This window comes from Oncorhynchus keta, chromosome 6 (genome assembly GCF_023373465.1).
Source record: "Oncorhynchus keta strain PuntledgeMale-10-30-2019 chromosome 6, Oket_V2, whole genome shotgun sequence".
In the NCBI taxonomy this organism is placed as follows: domain Eukaryota; kingdom Metazoa; phylum Chordata; class Actinopteri; order Salmoniformes; family Salmonidae; genus Oncorhynchus; species Oncorhynchus keta.
Window position 1 is genome coordinate 17,664,513 of NC_068426.1, and position 15,593 is coordinate 17,680,105.

At 42.8% G+C, this 15,593-nt stretch overlaps 1 protein-coding gene across 2 annotated transcripts; it reads left to right on the forward strand.

Annotated features, from left to right (window-relative positions):
* The first annotated feature begins 710 nt into the window (after positions 1–710).
* On the forward strand, positions 711–15,012 carry LOC118385646 (potassium channel subfamily K member 4-like). 2 transcript variants are annotated; one of them, XM_035772865.2, is made up of 9 exons: positions 711–805; positions 6,248–6,377; positions 7,011–7,275; positions 10,287–10,404; positions 10,492–10,652; positions 10,769–10,955; positions 13,225–13,367; positions 13,566–14,204; positions 14,314–15,012. In XM_035772865.2, coding segments are annotated over exons 1-8 (1,629 nt in total). In that variant the 5' UTR covers positions 711–804; the 3' UTR covers positions 14,190–14,204; positions 14,314–15,012. The 2 variants fall into 2 exon arrangements, with proteins under 2 accessions (XP_035628758.1, XP_035628759.1); XM_035772866.2 differs by lacking the exon at positions 711–805 and adding an exon at positions 4,174–4,478.
* The last annotated feature ends 581 nt before the right edge of the window (positions 15,013–15,593 follow it).

The following is a 15,593-nucleotide window of genomic DNA, read 5'->3' on the forward strand; positions in this document are numbered from 1 at the left end:
CAATTCTGTAATGTCATGCACTGAACACTGTATGGACTGGAGGAATAAGAGAAAACCATAGTAAAATGTATTTATTGGATACTGACTGTAATGTTTTTAAATCAATTGTCACTGGCAAGCTTCAATTTGATAGAAATGGTGAAATGAAGTCTCTGAGTGTGAGAACATGTGTGAGAACATTATCACAAGTTATATGAGACGACCAACCTACACGGCAGTTACTACGTTGTTGTACTTTTTTGCTAAGCCGCCTTGTAACAATATTTGACTTCTTGTTATCAGTGCACTGTGGCAAGCCCGTCTTCCACTAAATGGGACAAAATTGCAGACGCTTGCAAACAAATCCATTTCCAGACCCAGAAGTCCATGCATCATCAAAAATGGCAGAAAGGGGGCTTAGATGTAAAAAGGCCCTAATTGAAAAAAGTGCTCATGATGGAAGTCAAGTCATCATCCACCTCTTCTTTACTTCTCACATCCCTCCCTTTCCTCGTTTCTCCCCTCGCCACCACCCACTCTCTCCTTTTCACATGTAATTGCCGGTCAATTTGCCATCAGTTAAATCAATGTAGACATTTCATCCCAATGAAGCTTGTCTTTCACTCCATTGCCCATCCCTTGTAAATCTGCCCCTTATCTCTCTGATCAACTCTCTCTTCATCTCTCTCTCTCTGTATTCTTGCTGCTTTGTCTCACTTGTCTTTGTTTAGGTAAACATCTTGCCAAGACAGAGCATACTAAGAAACCAAGGAGGAGAAGAACAAATGAGAACCTGAGTCCTGCAGTCATCTCCGAGGGAACATAAGTAAGGACTTTTACATTTTCTTATCTTTTCCTCGTAGAAATTACAAGGTAAGTTGCAATGGTGTTGATGACAACAAAAATGGTGTTTGACAGTATTGACGTTTTGAGAATAATTTTTTCATTAATTGAAAATGTTTTTCTCTTCCAATTCAGTTATTATTTCCATGCTGATGTCTTGAAATTAATCAGGGGCTGTGGCAAATCTGTCAGCAATACATCACTATTTCTACACCATTGAATCTCTAGAGTTTATTGAAGGGTGTCTATATTGATTGATGGTCTTCTGGCCACCGGTTGGCTCAAGGCAATTCTAACAATTCTAACACTTTAGTTTCACCCCTTCCCTCTTCTGTACTTTCATCGTCAAATGTCCAGTTTCCACTCAGACCAGATATTCTGATTCGTGTCAGCACTTTATTCATTATTGTATATTCCTGTCTGTTTCCTTGTCTGAGTAATCAGTTCCTCTTTTATGTTTACTTCAAGATTCTCAGTATATGCAGTATATCTCCTGTATGCCTCTGTCTGTGCTTGGCCTTGATTTACCGACTCCCAGCCCTCTGAGTAATACGACTCCTGTTTCATAGCAGTTGGACTCAGTTCAGTTTTTTTTGTGAGCAAAGGGGATCTGTAGGCTCTCTCACAGATTGAATTGACGAAGCTGAATGTGTCTCAAAGTTCCTTTGGTGGGTGTATATAGCTAATCAAATGATCCTTGTCTGCCAGTGCACCAGTAGTACAGTATAGAAGAAACATTGGTATAACTTCCAATCATTTTCTTGATAGACTGTCTTATCATTTGCATGCAAGTATTATATTTATGCTTATTTTGCCTTAAAACGTTTTCATTTAACATAGTGTACATTGATTAAATGACTACAGTAATATGCAGTGACAAAGGAAGAGACTGCCCCGGGAAGCTGATCTGGCCAGTGAGAGAGGGAGAGCGTTTATGTTTTCCTGTCAAAGCCTTGTTTAACTGAGTAGGGGACTAATATATTTCATACTCACTGACAATGATGGCAATAGGCCCAGAATTAACAGTGTATAGGTACATCAGTTAATTGCAAACTGGGCTGTTTGATCTTAGAGACTCCTTCTCTGACAAACAGGGCCACTTTGAGGAACACAGTCTCTGAAGGTGTCTCATGCTTCATCCAGTCTTTTTGGTTAGTGAGACCAAGCTAAGAGTCCATTAGGGAATTTAGGATTTGAATCATACACTCTTAGAAAAGGGCTCCAAAATAGTTATCCAGCTGTCCCCATAGGAGAACCCTTTTCGGTTCCAGGTAGAACCATTTTCAGTTCCGTGTAGAACCCTCTGTGAAAAGGGTTCTACATGAAACCCAAAGGGGTTCTACCTGGAGCAAAAAAGTGTTATTCAAATGGTTCTCCTATGGGGACAGCCGAATAACCTATTTAGGTTCTAGATAACACCTTTTTTTGGAAGAGTGTACGAGAACACAGTACAGAATTTTCATTCCCTCAAAATATAGTAACATTTATTCCAATTTGATATTTAAACACCTCATTAGTCAAATACATTTTGTTTACTCAATCATCAGTTAATTGACATTGATTTGAGCCAACAGTGAGAGAGAGACAGAAAGAGAGAGAGTGCTAATGGTGATTAAAGTGCATGTCAATGGTGATCTTGTTGTTGCTGTCACACCAAAACAGTCTGGTATTGTCATGAACAATAAAACAGCATTGGTCATGCGTAGAAGTCCATATTTGAAGTGTATAAAGTTGATGAAGCCACTGTAGGTTTGGTCAATTGTGTCAGTCCCATTCCTGATGTCCTCTCCTTACGGTTGTGAAATTCCAACCAATTTCACCCATTCTGTTTGGTGCTGCGATAGCAATAACATCTATTTGATACAGCATAGTTCTGAAAAATAGTTAAAGGTATTCTAGATACCTAATATCCTACCTGGCAGCTGTATGTGTAGAAAGTCCAATTGTAGTACAAAATACATACCTCATACATTTCAAATGTTTCATTAGCTGTGTGGATGCAGAAATAAAGTGGCACTCCTCAAGTTGGTTTGGAGAGGAAGAGAGGAAGGAAAGCAGTAGTATGGAAAAAGATATATACACAGGAAAGATAGGAGGGTGGTAAGAATTAAGATCACTTTATTGGCCAATTTCACACAAGGTCCAACCAAAATGTAACTTCCACTTTTAACCCAAAAATACATCAAGGTTTTGGGAGAGGTGCAGGGGCCTGCCACATTGGGAGCTGTTGTGTGGGGTTAAGTGCCTTGCAACCCTCCAATTGCCAGCTCACTTCTCGACAGATTTTTTCCGTCAGACCTGGGATTTGAACTGGCAATCCTCCTGTTACTGGCCAGCCTCTCTAACCACTAGGCTACCTGCCGCCCCTCCTCTCTAACCACTAGGCTACCTGCCGCCCCTCCTCTCTAACCACTAGGCTACCTGCCGCCCCTCCACTCTAACCACTAGGCTACCTGCCGCCCCTCCTCTCTAACCACTAACCACTAGGCTACCTGCCGCCCCTCCACTCTAACCACTAGGCTACCTGCCGCCCCTCCTCTCTAACCACTAGGCTACCTGCCGCCCCTCCTCTCTAACCACTAGGCTACCTGCCGCCCCTCCTCTCTAACCACTAGGCTACCTGCCGCCCCTCCACTCTAACCACTAGGCTACCTGCCCCCCCCATCACATCTTTGATTGGGATATTCTGGGAGCTCACTCCCATCAACTGCATAGCCCTGGGAAGTATAACCACAACCTTACTGCTGCACACACACAAATGACAACACACCACACACAGCAGCAGCAGTTCCAGGGTGCGGCTGGGTTCTTTGACGGGCTCTGCTGAGGGTAGCAGAGGGAGGGGGAGCCTGTTGCCCATTGCGGAGTCGGCAGTGTAACGCCAGCAGACCTCGTAAACTCCACTAGAGGAATTGATCCTGGCACTGTCAGACTGAGACACTGATACTCTGCTACTCATACCCATAGAGAGAGCGACACGACTACAGTATATTGTAGGACTGTGAAAAAGTGTTACACTGTATGTCTGAATAGTGGAATTGCTCACTATCACACATACATGATGTAGCCTACACCACAATGTCGATACCAGTGGAGGCTGCTGAGGGAAGGACGGCTCATAATAATGTCTGGAATGGAGCAAATGGAACGGCATCAAACACATGGAAACCATGTGGTTTATGTTGTTGATACCTTTCCACCTATTCCAGGTGCCCTTCCTCCCCAAATAAGGTGCCACCAAAAGCCTGTGTCCGATTTCCACAAGAGACACTGTTAGTCCCTACCCTCCTCTCCACTTATTGCCTTGAAGAAACTGAGTGATCCAAATCAGGGTAGAGGAAACAAAAAAAAGCAATAAGCTAATTCTAGCTCAGTGTATCTGCATTGACCCCTCCCTCCATCTCTCCCGCTCCCTTTCTCTCACTCATTCCACCTCTCCCTCTGATTCCACCTCTCTCCCTAGCTCTGTCTCTCTTCAAAGTCAATTTGATGGAGTAGCTTTTCATTTCTTGGACACTCAGCAACAGCCTCTCCCACGCGCTCATGCACATGCACGCTCGTGCACGTTTACTCTCCTAGCGTCTAGTGTGAGTGTGTGAAAGAGACCCTTCCTATAGCTGCTGATATCCTGGATTTTTAAGATCGTTCATTTTGAGGTAAGAGATGTCCACAGGCTTCACCCCCTGTGTGTTAGAGAGACCACAAATCCTGCTTCCATTGGATGAGATAATGAACATTGCAATGGTTTCATTGTTACAGATAAAGTACCCCATATCAACTTCATTCTGTGTAATCGAAGGATGTATTCTCAGGCATTTTGACTGTGTTATGTGAAGTATCTGTACCTTAGAAGGGCCATGACTTGAGCGTGATAGGTATCTCAAGGATGACGTCTTCATATGACAGTTAGCCATTAAATCTGTTCATGGTTTTCTATAACTGTGCAGTTATGTTAAAATGGAGAGATTGTAATTAAGAACAATTCAAATTAAACCTTGTTAAAGTTTCAAATTATTGTTTGGTGGCACTGAAAAGGCCTTTTTGACAGCTTTTGTAATTTTATAAAAACATAACTTGACTGTCACTAGTGATGTCAGCTAATGCACATGACTAAAAGGGAGGCTGAAGGGCAGTTATTTTGATCTGGGAGCATGTGCAAAATAGCTGCACGTTAGGATGAAAGGCTTGTCTGTCTATGCATTTTTTTTGTGTATCCCGAGCAGCTGCTGAAGTTGTTTGGCTGGGTAGTGTAAATTTCACTGTGTGGGTGACAGGTTATTGGTCTCAGGTTAAATCAGGCCCAGAGGACTTGCTGACTGCAAAAGCAATGTTATATCTTAGATGAGAGAGAAAAAGCACAGATGTAACCTGTCACACACTCACAGTACATACAGTGTAGGCCTACTGCACAACTTCAATACATAAAATCAGACAGAAGACAATATTACACCTACATGTAAATATACAGCATTAGTGTGTCCCTGGAGTCTTGAACCTGGGCTGACTAAAAATCTAAAGCTGTGTCAAGGACTAAACTACCCAATCACTCAGCAGCTTGGAAAGGACATTACACTGAATGTGTAATTCAGCTCAGTCACATCACATCTGGGACCTGAGAATCATGGGGTATTAATTCTTCACACATCCGCGCCTGCTAGTGTGGCATATCTGGTATAGAATAATGTTTCTCCCCTGTGTTAATGGACAGACATGGCCGGAGGCACGTGCAGACACATACACACACACACCTTTTTCGGGCTCTAACCCACTCTGCTGGCTGAAGCACCCCTCTATTTCTCTATTGCCGCGTTCAAGACGACTCGGAACTTGGAAGTTCATTGTAGAAAGATAAGGTCATAATTTCCCACTTGGAAAGTAACTGAGTCAACCAATAGGAAGCTCTACGCCACAAAAACCTATCTAACTTTAACCTGAGATTCAGAGTTTGCGAGTTGTCTTGAACACAGCCTTTTTTTTATGTTTATTGACTCTGCATTCTGTATGTTTGTGTATCTTGCTCCATCCACCATTATATCACCGTGATGATTTTTTTCTCTCCCCAATGTGATCCATTCGAGATGTGCATCTGTTGTATGTTCTCTCTCTCACACAGGGTTTTGGTTGACAGCTCATGTTATGTTGTTTTGGTGACGTTACGTTTACAATCAAAAGCATCATGTATCAGTGCTGAACCACATGTTTCATTGTCACACAGGGAACCTCTCATCAATGGAAAACAAACAACAAATAATTCTAAACAACAGGGAATTGTCGTGTTCAAAGTGGATTGATCTCATACATAATAACTAACCTTTAATATGATATTTGTACTGTTGTCAAACATCACTGAGTAATCTCTTCAGTAACTAGTGGTCCAACAATGGTTATTTTGTTCAACACCAACGTCTTGGTAAAATCCACCCAGTGTCCCCACCTTCGGGCTGTGAGGAGGACGGCCATCCCCGCAGCTACGGGTCCAGAATCTCCATCCTCAGCCGCAGAGGGAAGAGCAGCTGGAAGAGGAGGAAGAGGGAGGAAGAGAAGGAGAGAGAGAGGTAACCAAGTGATGAAGAGTAGTGTGGTAGATAGTAACGATCCTTTACTTAGACACATCTCTGGTAGAATTCAAGTCCATTCCTGGTTTCAACTCATACCACATCCATGATGCCACCGAAAAACAACACTAGGCTTGTGTGCTCCAGTGAGACAGTGATTGCAGTGATTGCTTCATGCTTATTAGACTGTATACAGTACACTCTTAGAAAAACAGATGCTGTCTAGAACCTTACATGGTTCTTCGGCTGTCCCCATGGGAGAACCCTTTGAAAACCCCTTTTGGTTACAGGTAGCAAAAAGGGTTCTCCTATGGGGACAGCTGAAGAACCCCTTTGAAACCCTTTTCTTAAAGAGTGCAGCCTACACATATAGTGTAACCGTCAGCAGCATGTTTTCGGTTTCCGGTCAGTAATATGGTGGGGGCTACAGTCTGTATTATGTTTAGTTTCAGGTCAGTAATATGGTGGGGGCTACAGTCTGTATTACGTTTAGTTTCAGGTCAGTAATATGGTGGGGGCTACAGTCTGTATTACGTTTAGTTTCCGGTTAATGATTACCTTGCAGTTTAGCTAATGTGGGTGACATCTGTTTCCATGGGCTTTCTGTCTGTGTTTGGTCTGTTTGTTCTGCAGCTGGGCCCCAGAGCGCTCCAGCACTGGCAGCGGGGGGAAGAAGCGTGCTTCTTTGGGGCTTAACGAAGGTGCAAGCATGCGCTGCTCCACCCTCCTGTGTATCCTGACGGGGGTGCTGCTGTACCTAGTGCTGGGGGCCGTGGTGTTCCAGGCCCTGGAGGCTCCCCATGAGGAGGGCCAGCACATACAGCTGCAGGACACACGCAGAGCCTTCCTGGAGAACTACACCTGCGTCAGCCCAGACATCCTGCAGGCCCTCATAGAGGTACCCTACATAGGCTAAACACACACCTACAGAACAAACAGGTTAAAATGACTGAATGACTGGGATATTAGACTTTCGGGGTGTCCAAGGCAACGGTCATGAAATCCAATGAGACCTCTATAGTTGGGTTGCAGTACAATCAATCAATCAAATGTATTTAAATTCAGCTGATGTCACAAAGTGCTGTTTACGGAATTCCAGCCTAAAACCCCAAACAGCAAGCAAATGCAGGTGTAGAAGCACGGTGGCTAGAAAAAACTCCCTAGAAAGGCCAGAACCTAGGATGAAACCTAGAGAGGAACCAGGCTATGAGGGGTGGCCAGTACTCTTCTGGATGTGCCAGGTGGAGATTATAACAGAACATGGCCAAGATGTTCAAATGTTCATAGATGACCAGCAGGGTCAAATAATAATAATCACAGTGGTTGTCGAGGGTGCAACAGGTTAGCACCTCAGGAGTAAATATCATTTTGCTTTTCATAGCCGATCATTCAGAGTATCTCTACCGCTCCTGCTGTCTCTAGAGAGTTGAAAACAGCAGGTCTGGGACAGGTAGCACGTCCGGTGAATAGGTCAGGGTTCCATAGCCCCAAGCAGAACAGTTGAAACTGGAGCAGCAGCACGGCCAGGTGGACTGGGGACAGCAAGTAGTCATCAGGCCAGGTAGTCCTGAGGCATGGTCCTAGGGCTCAGGTCCTCTGAGAGAGAGAAAGAAAGAAAGGCGAGAAAGAGAGAAAGAAAGACAGAGAATTAGAGAGGACACTTAAATTCACACAGAACACCGGGTAAGACAGGATAAATACTCCAGATAAAACAGACTGACCCTAGCCCCCCGACACATAAACTACTGCAGCATAAACACTGGAGGCAAAGACAGGAGGGGTCGGGAGACACTGTGGCCCCGTCCAGATAGGGCCAAACAGGCAGGATATAACTCCACCCACTTTGCCAAAGCATAGCCCCCACACCACTAGAGAGATATCTTCAACCACCAACTTACCATCCTGAGACAAGGCCGAGAATAGCCCACGAAGATCTCCAGCACGGCACAACCCAAGGGTGGGCGCTAACCCAGACAGGAAGATCACGTCAGTGACTCAACCCATTCAAGTGACGCACCTCTCCTAGGGACAGCATGGAAGAGTACCAGTAAGCCAGTGACTCAGCTCCTGTAATAGGGTTTGAGGCAGAGAATCCCAGTGGAGAGAGGGGAACCGACCAGGCAGAGATAGCAAGGGCGGTTCGTTACTCCAGTGCCTTTCCGTTCACCTTCACACTCCTGGGCCAGACTACACTCAATCATAGGACCTACTGAAGAGATGAGTCTTCAATAAAATACTTAAAGGTTGAGACCGAGTCCACGTCTCTGACATGGATAGACAGACCATTCCATAAAAATGGAGCTCTATAGAAGAAAGCCCTGCCTCCAGCTCCCTTAAGGAGGCCTGCGTCTTGAGACCGTAGCGTACATGTAGGTATGTACGGCAGGACCAATTCGGAAAGATAGGTAGGAGCAAGCCTAATGTTAGCAGTAAAAACTTGAAATAAGCCCTTGCCATAACAGGAAGCCAGTGTAGAGAGGCTAGCACTGGAGTAATATGATCATTTTTTTTGGTTCTAGTCAAGATTCTAGCAGCCGTGTTAAGCATTAACTGAAATGTATTTAGTGCCGTATCTGGGTAGCCGGAAAGTAGAGCATTGCAGTAGTCTAACCTAGAAGTGACAAAAGCATGGATTAATTTTTCTGCATCGTTTTTGGACAGAAATGATGATTGTGTCCCACTTGTTGTTGATTCTTCACAAAAAAATACAGTTTTATATCTTTATGTTTGAAGCCTGAAATGTGTCAAAAGGTCGCAAATTTCAAGGGGGCCGAATACTTTCGCAAGGCACTGTAGTACTAAAAACTTGAGTGTCTCCCTTGATCCTATGTCGTGGCAGAGTTGTGCAGACTCAGGACAACTGAGTTGTGGAGGAATGTGCAGATTTAAAGAGGAGTCCGCAATTTGCTTTCTAATTATCTTTTTTTTTTCTCAAAAAAGTTAATGAATTTATCACTGCTGAAGTGAAACTATCCTCTCTTGGGGAATGCTTATTTTTTAGTTAGCTTTGTGACAGTATCAAAAATACATTTTGGATTGTTCTTATTTTCCTCAATTAAGTTGGAAAAATAGGATGATTGAGGAGCAGTTTGGGCTCTTCGATACTGCACAGTACTGTCTTTCCAAACTAGTCGGAAGACTTCCAGTTTGGTGTGGCGCCATTTTCGTTCCAATTTTTGGAAGCTTGCTTCAGAGCTCGGATATTTTCTGTATACCAGGGAGCTAGTTACTTATGACAAATGTTTTTTGGGGTGCGACTGCATCTAGGGTATTGCGCAATGTTAAATTAAGTTCCTCAGTTAGGTGGTTAACTGATTTTTGTATTCTGACGTCCTTGGGCAGGTGGAGGGAGTCTGGAAGGGCATCTAGGAATCTTTGGGTTGTCAGAGAATGTATAGCATGACTTTTGATGATCCTTGGTTGGGGTCTGAGCAGATTATTTGTTGCAATTGCAGACGTAATAAAATGGTGGTTCGATAGTCCAGGATGATGAGGAAAAACATTAAGATCCACAACATTTATTCCACGGGGTAAAACTAGGTACAGTGTTTGACTGTAGCAGTGAGTAGGTCCGGAGACATGTTGTCCAAAACCCACTGAGTCGATGATGGCTCCGAAAACCTTTTGGAGTGGGTCTGTGGACTTTTCCATGTGAATATTAAAGTCACCAAAAATTGGAATATTATCTGCAATGACTACAAGGGATGATAGGAATTCAGGGAACTAAATGGTAATAAAAAATAAAGAAACGTAAAGTTGGCAGGTAGCAAGAAAGGTAAGCAACAAAACGCACAGCAGCGCGTAAACAAGTTGTACAATGCAAATACAGAAATATTCAGGTCCAAACACTACAATCACTGTTTCTCTTCTCTCTCTTATCACTTTAACTTTCTGACTGTCCCATCCCAGGAGGTGGCAGATGCTATGGGTGCGGGTGTGGATCCTAGCAGCAATTCCTCCACCTTCACCAGCCAATGGGACTTGGCCAGCGCCTTTTTCTTCTCTGGGACCATCGTCACCACCATCGGTAAATCAGCAGGCTGATGTTTAATCCATTGTTACACACTGACACTACCTATCCCAATCCTAAAGCTCTACAAACCATCATCCTCAGGTTTTGGGAACATCTCCCCAAAGACAGAAGGGGGGCAGCTGTTCTGTATCTTTTATGCCCTGGTGGGGATCCCTCTGTTTGGTATCCTGCTGGCTGGAGTTGGAGACCATCTGGGGACCGGGCTGAGGAAGGCCATCCTCAAAATTGAATTTCTCTTAGCGGTGAGACACTAAATATTTGGTTGAATGTGTTTCCTCTGTCTTTCTCGGCCTGTCAGTATTTCAGTCCCTCCATTTCCTTCTTTCCTCTTGTTCATGTTTTGCTGTCTCCCTCTCAGAAATGGAAGGTGAGTCCTACTATTGTTCGAGTCATCTCAGCCATACTCTCCATCCTGTTGGGGGTAGCACTCTTCGTTGCAGTGCCAACGCTGGTGTTTCAGGAGGTGGAGAAGTGGACTCTCCTGGAGGCGTCCTACTTTGTTGTCATCACCCTGACTACAGTGGGTTTTGGAGACTATGTTGCAGGTACTTCCGCCACTGCATTTAGGATTGGGTCAAGGAATCTGTCTCAAAAGGTCAAAACACACATTTCATTGTTGAAACTCTCTTTACATTGTTGAAACTCTCTTTACATAGTTGAAACTCTCTTTACATAGTTGAAACTCTCTTTACATAGTTGAAACTCTCTTTACATAGTTGAAACTCTCTTTTCCGAGTTGAAACTCTCTTTACATTGTTGAAACTCTCTTTACATAGTTGAAACTCTCTTTACATTGTTGAAACTCTCTTTACATAGTTGAAACTCTCTTTACATAGTTGAAACTCTCTTTACATAGTTGAAACTCTCTTTACATAGTTGAAACTCTCTTTACCTAGTTGAAACTCTCTTTTCATTGTTGAAACTCTCTTTTCCGAGTTGAAACTCTCTTTTCCTAGTTGAAACTCTCTTTTCCGAGTTGAAATTCTCTTTTCCGAGTTGAAACTCTCTTTTCCTAGTTGAAACTCTCTTTTCCTAGTTGAAATTCTCTTTTCCTAGTTGAAACTCTCTTTTCATTGTTGAAACTCTCTTTTCCGAGTTGAAACTCTCTTTTCCTAGTTGAAACTCTCTTTTCCTAGTTGAAACTCTCTTTTCCTAGTTGAAACTCTCTTTTCATTGTTGAAACTCTATTTTCTGAGTTGAAACTCTCTTTTCCTAGTTGAAACTCTCTTTTCCTAAGTGAAATTCTCTTTTCCTAGTTGAAACTCTCTTTTCATTGTTGAAACTCTCTTTTCATTGTTGAAACTCTCTCCCTGTTGAAACTCTTTTCAGTGTTGAAACTCTCTTTTCCGAGTTGAAACTCTCTTTTCCTAGTTGAAACTCTCTTTTCCTAGTTGAAACTCTCTTTTCATTGTTGAAACTCTATTTTCTGAGTTGAAACTCTCTTTTCCTAGTTGAAACTCTCTTTTCCTAGTTGAAATTCTCTTTTCCTAGTTGAAACTCTCTTTTCATTGTTGAAACTCTCTTTTCCGAGTTGAAACTCTCTTTTCCTAGTTGAAACTCTCTTTTCCTAGTTGAAACTCTCTTTTCCTAGTTGAAACTCTCTTTTCATTGTTGAAACTCTTTTCAGTGTTGAAACTCTCTCTTTCAGTGTTGAGACACATTAACAGACACAAACACCTGCTACTCGAGATTGATGTAGTTTAGGAGGCCTGAGTGATAAAATACAGTCACTCATTAAACTGGACATTTATTTTACTCTTTGTGAATAATTTAATCATTGAATGAAAGTTTAATTATTAAACCCATAGAGTTTTCCGGCAGCTCAGTCTGTAATGTTCACTAATGTGAGATTAATTTAATAAACCCCTAGAGTCGAAGTCTGCGCCCCCGCTGAAATCTAATTAGCATAATAAAACATGTAAAAATCTGTTTTTAAAATGATATTTAACCAGGTAAGTCAATTAAGAACACATTCTTATTTACAATGACGGCTAAACCCCCGGCCAAACCCTACCCTGGACAACGCTGGGCCAATTGTGCGCCGCCCTAATCACGGCCGGTTGTGGCACAGCCTGGGAACGAACCAGGGTCTGCAGTGACACCTCTAACACTGCAATGCAGTGCCTTAGACCGCTATGCCACTCGGGAGAACTGTTTAATCTAGAGATATCTCTCTAACTGGGCTGCGTCTTAATTCACCTCATCCGCTGATGTCGGCCTTCCGCATCTGTGGTGAAAGGTGGCAGAGCAGACCATGAGACATCCCGAAAATCGGTCTTCTCCCGAAAACGTCTTTAGCGGTTTTGGCCTAAAAACTATTATGACCCCACTATGGAAAGATGAGACTGTTTTCCCATGTATAAATCTGTTATTCAATGTGTTTCTATGGGCTAATCACAGTTTGGCCAAATTCAATGTTTCATCAAATATGTTTTTTTATACCTAAAGGGGTACTAAAATTCAAAATCAAATAGCTAAATTATCCTTGGTATGATCATTTTAAAACATGATGCCACCAAAAATCAACAATAGGCTCGTCTGCTCCAGTGAGACGTGATTGATTCATGCTTATTAGACTGTACACTCTTAGAAAAAAAGATGCTATCTAGAACCTTAAATGGTTATTTGGCTGTCCGCATAGGAGAACCCTTTGAAAACCCTTATTTGGTTCCCACCCAGGCTTAGATTCTAGGGGGTTTTAACAGCAGATCTGTCATGTGTAAACTAACCTTTAGACCTGTAAGGTTGCTGATTCTCCATTGTCTACACCTGTAAACCCCTATCTATACCTATCCTATTGCTTATCTCTGTCAGGTGATAGTGGAGATGGTGGTAAAGACCACTGGTACAAGCCCCTGGTGTGGTTCTGGATCCTGCTGGGCCTGGCCTACTTTGCTTCCATCCTGTCCATGGTGGCAAACTGGCTTCGGGTCCTGTCCAAGAAGACCAGGGCTGAGGTGTGTAAAAACTGATCGGGCCCAAAATGGGAGAGTACAACCTACAAGCAAATGGGCTGCACTCTACACTGTCACCTATAGCCACCTGTTCTATTTCTCAATGATCCTCCCTTCCTCTCTTATCAACTCTCAAGTGTATTGTGACTTCATTAGATTATCTTTAAATAGTGATTTGATCTCTTTCCTCTCTCTTCCCAGATGGAGGAGCTCAGAGCCCGTACCACTGACTGGGGTCAGAACATTCAGAACATGTCCGTGGACTTCCGCATGCCAGACGACCCCTTCAAACGACGACGACGAAAGCGTCGACATGGCCCTCGCAGCCGAGGCAATGGGGCAGGCCATGTGTCTGGGACTGGGGCCCCTGGGAAGGGGGGCAGAGTGATGGAGAATGGCCAGCTGAACAGTCAATCAGAGACTGGATCGTCCTCATACTCTTACTCATCCAACGAGTCAGAGTCTGGATCTGCGACAGGGTCAGAGGTCTCGCAGCATGAGCGGGTAGTAGAGGAAAAAGAGAAGGATGTCGATAAGGAGAATGCCTTTCCAGAATCCCTGTATTCTCAGCCTCTGGACTACTTTGGAGAGAACCTGGCATACATTGATGAGTCCTCAGATGCAGTTAGTGGAAAATTACATTTGGATCCCCTGTTGGATACAACACAGCCCGTCTCTACACGCTCACGAAAGCCCAAGAGGAGACGGCCCAGAAGGCCACCCCCAGAGAAGAGCCCGAAAATTAGCCCTACCAAGCCTGAGAAGAAAGAGCCCAATGGAGACATAAAACCCCCTGAAAATCCACCGCCACCGAAGGATAGATGAACCAAATGCTCAAAGGTGAGTTTGTATGTTTTTTCAGAGCATGTTGAAAATGGATAAACATATGGAAAAAAAGACAATTTATGAAACTGTCAAGCTAGAAAATCCCTGACTCTGCTCTTTTTAGGGGTGAAGGGAAGAAGAAGTTGTGGGAAGAACTGAACCTGATTGATTATGTTTTTTTCACTACACTGTTCATGTTTCATAAACATAGTTTGAGTGTGTGTATGCCTGATTCAAATAGGGAGTGAGCCTTGATGTAATATAGCAGATTGACTTATTCAAATAATCCTAACAAAACTTAACCACGTCACTTCTTTAACCTGATGTTGCCTTCGTAGCATTTTAATAAGGAACACAATCTTATGTGCCCCACTTATCCATGTTTGCTTATGGAGTGAGCGCTCCCTACTGGGCAATCATGAAACTGCAAAGCCCTGTTTTCTCTGGATATAACAAGCAGTGAGGCACACCAACATGCATTGTATTTTTTTTAATACTCTGAATCAATTTATATTTTTTGCCGTTAGGGGAAAAAAGCCTTATGACAATAACTCTCCCATAATGAATTTGTCCCTGAATGTCTAGAGCCCAAACTTTAGAGAACAAAGCTTTGGTGTATATAATAGGAAAGTTCTAATTCAAGGCACGAGTAAATCCAGTCTCTGCCAATAACCATATCTGGTCTTGCATGACCTTAGCCTAAGTATTACACTAGTGACGTTATTACTGTGTGCACTGTGTACAGCATATGCCATTGTATATATTTGTGAGTATTATTATTTGAATGTATTACACACAACTGTTCTGTAAAATAAACAACACATTTTTCAAATAATCAGAATATTTTGTGTGTGCATGTGTGTGAGAGAATTTCCATCATTTTTATTGTTTTCCTGAGGAACGGAAAGATGACTGTCAGTAAATGAAGGACAATGAAGATACAGTGGCACACTGAGAATGAATAACAGTCATTTAGAATTATATTGCATACAACCATCTTTTCTCAGTTCTTCAATTAACAAACTACATGCCTGAAATGAGAAAAACAACATGTGATATGTCTTATCAACACATTTTTGCAGTTAAGACCACTTAAGGAAATTAAAATTGGGAAATAAATTGTTTAAAAAAGTTCATATTCACTGCACTGACACAGGTTGTTGATCATTTGGCAAATCTGACCATAACTCATACTCAGATTCTTGCTTACAAGCAAACGCTCAAACAGGAAATACCAGTGACACGACTGTTTCACTAGCGCAGACTGGAATATGTTCCAGGATTCATCCGATTACATAGAGTTTACCACATCAGTCACAATTTCATTTATCCATTATTTTACCAGGTAAGTTGACTGAGAACACATTCTCATTTACAGCAACAACCTAGGGAATAGTTACAGGG

Bases quoted from the DNA above. Each gene is read 5' to 3' on its own strand.
- LOC118385646 (XM_035772865.2), top strand. The intron at 10,405-10,491 runs GTAAATCAGCAG...CATCATCCTCAG, and splicing joins GACCATCGTCACCACCATCG to GTTTTGGGAACATCTCCCCA. The intron at 10,956-13,224 runs GTACTTCCGCCA...TATCTCTGTCAG, and splicing joins TTTTGGAGACTATGTTGCAG to GTGATAGTGGAGATGGTGGT.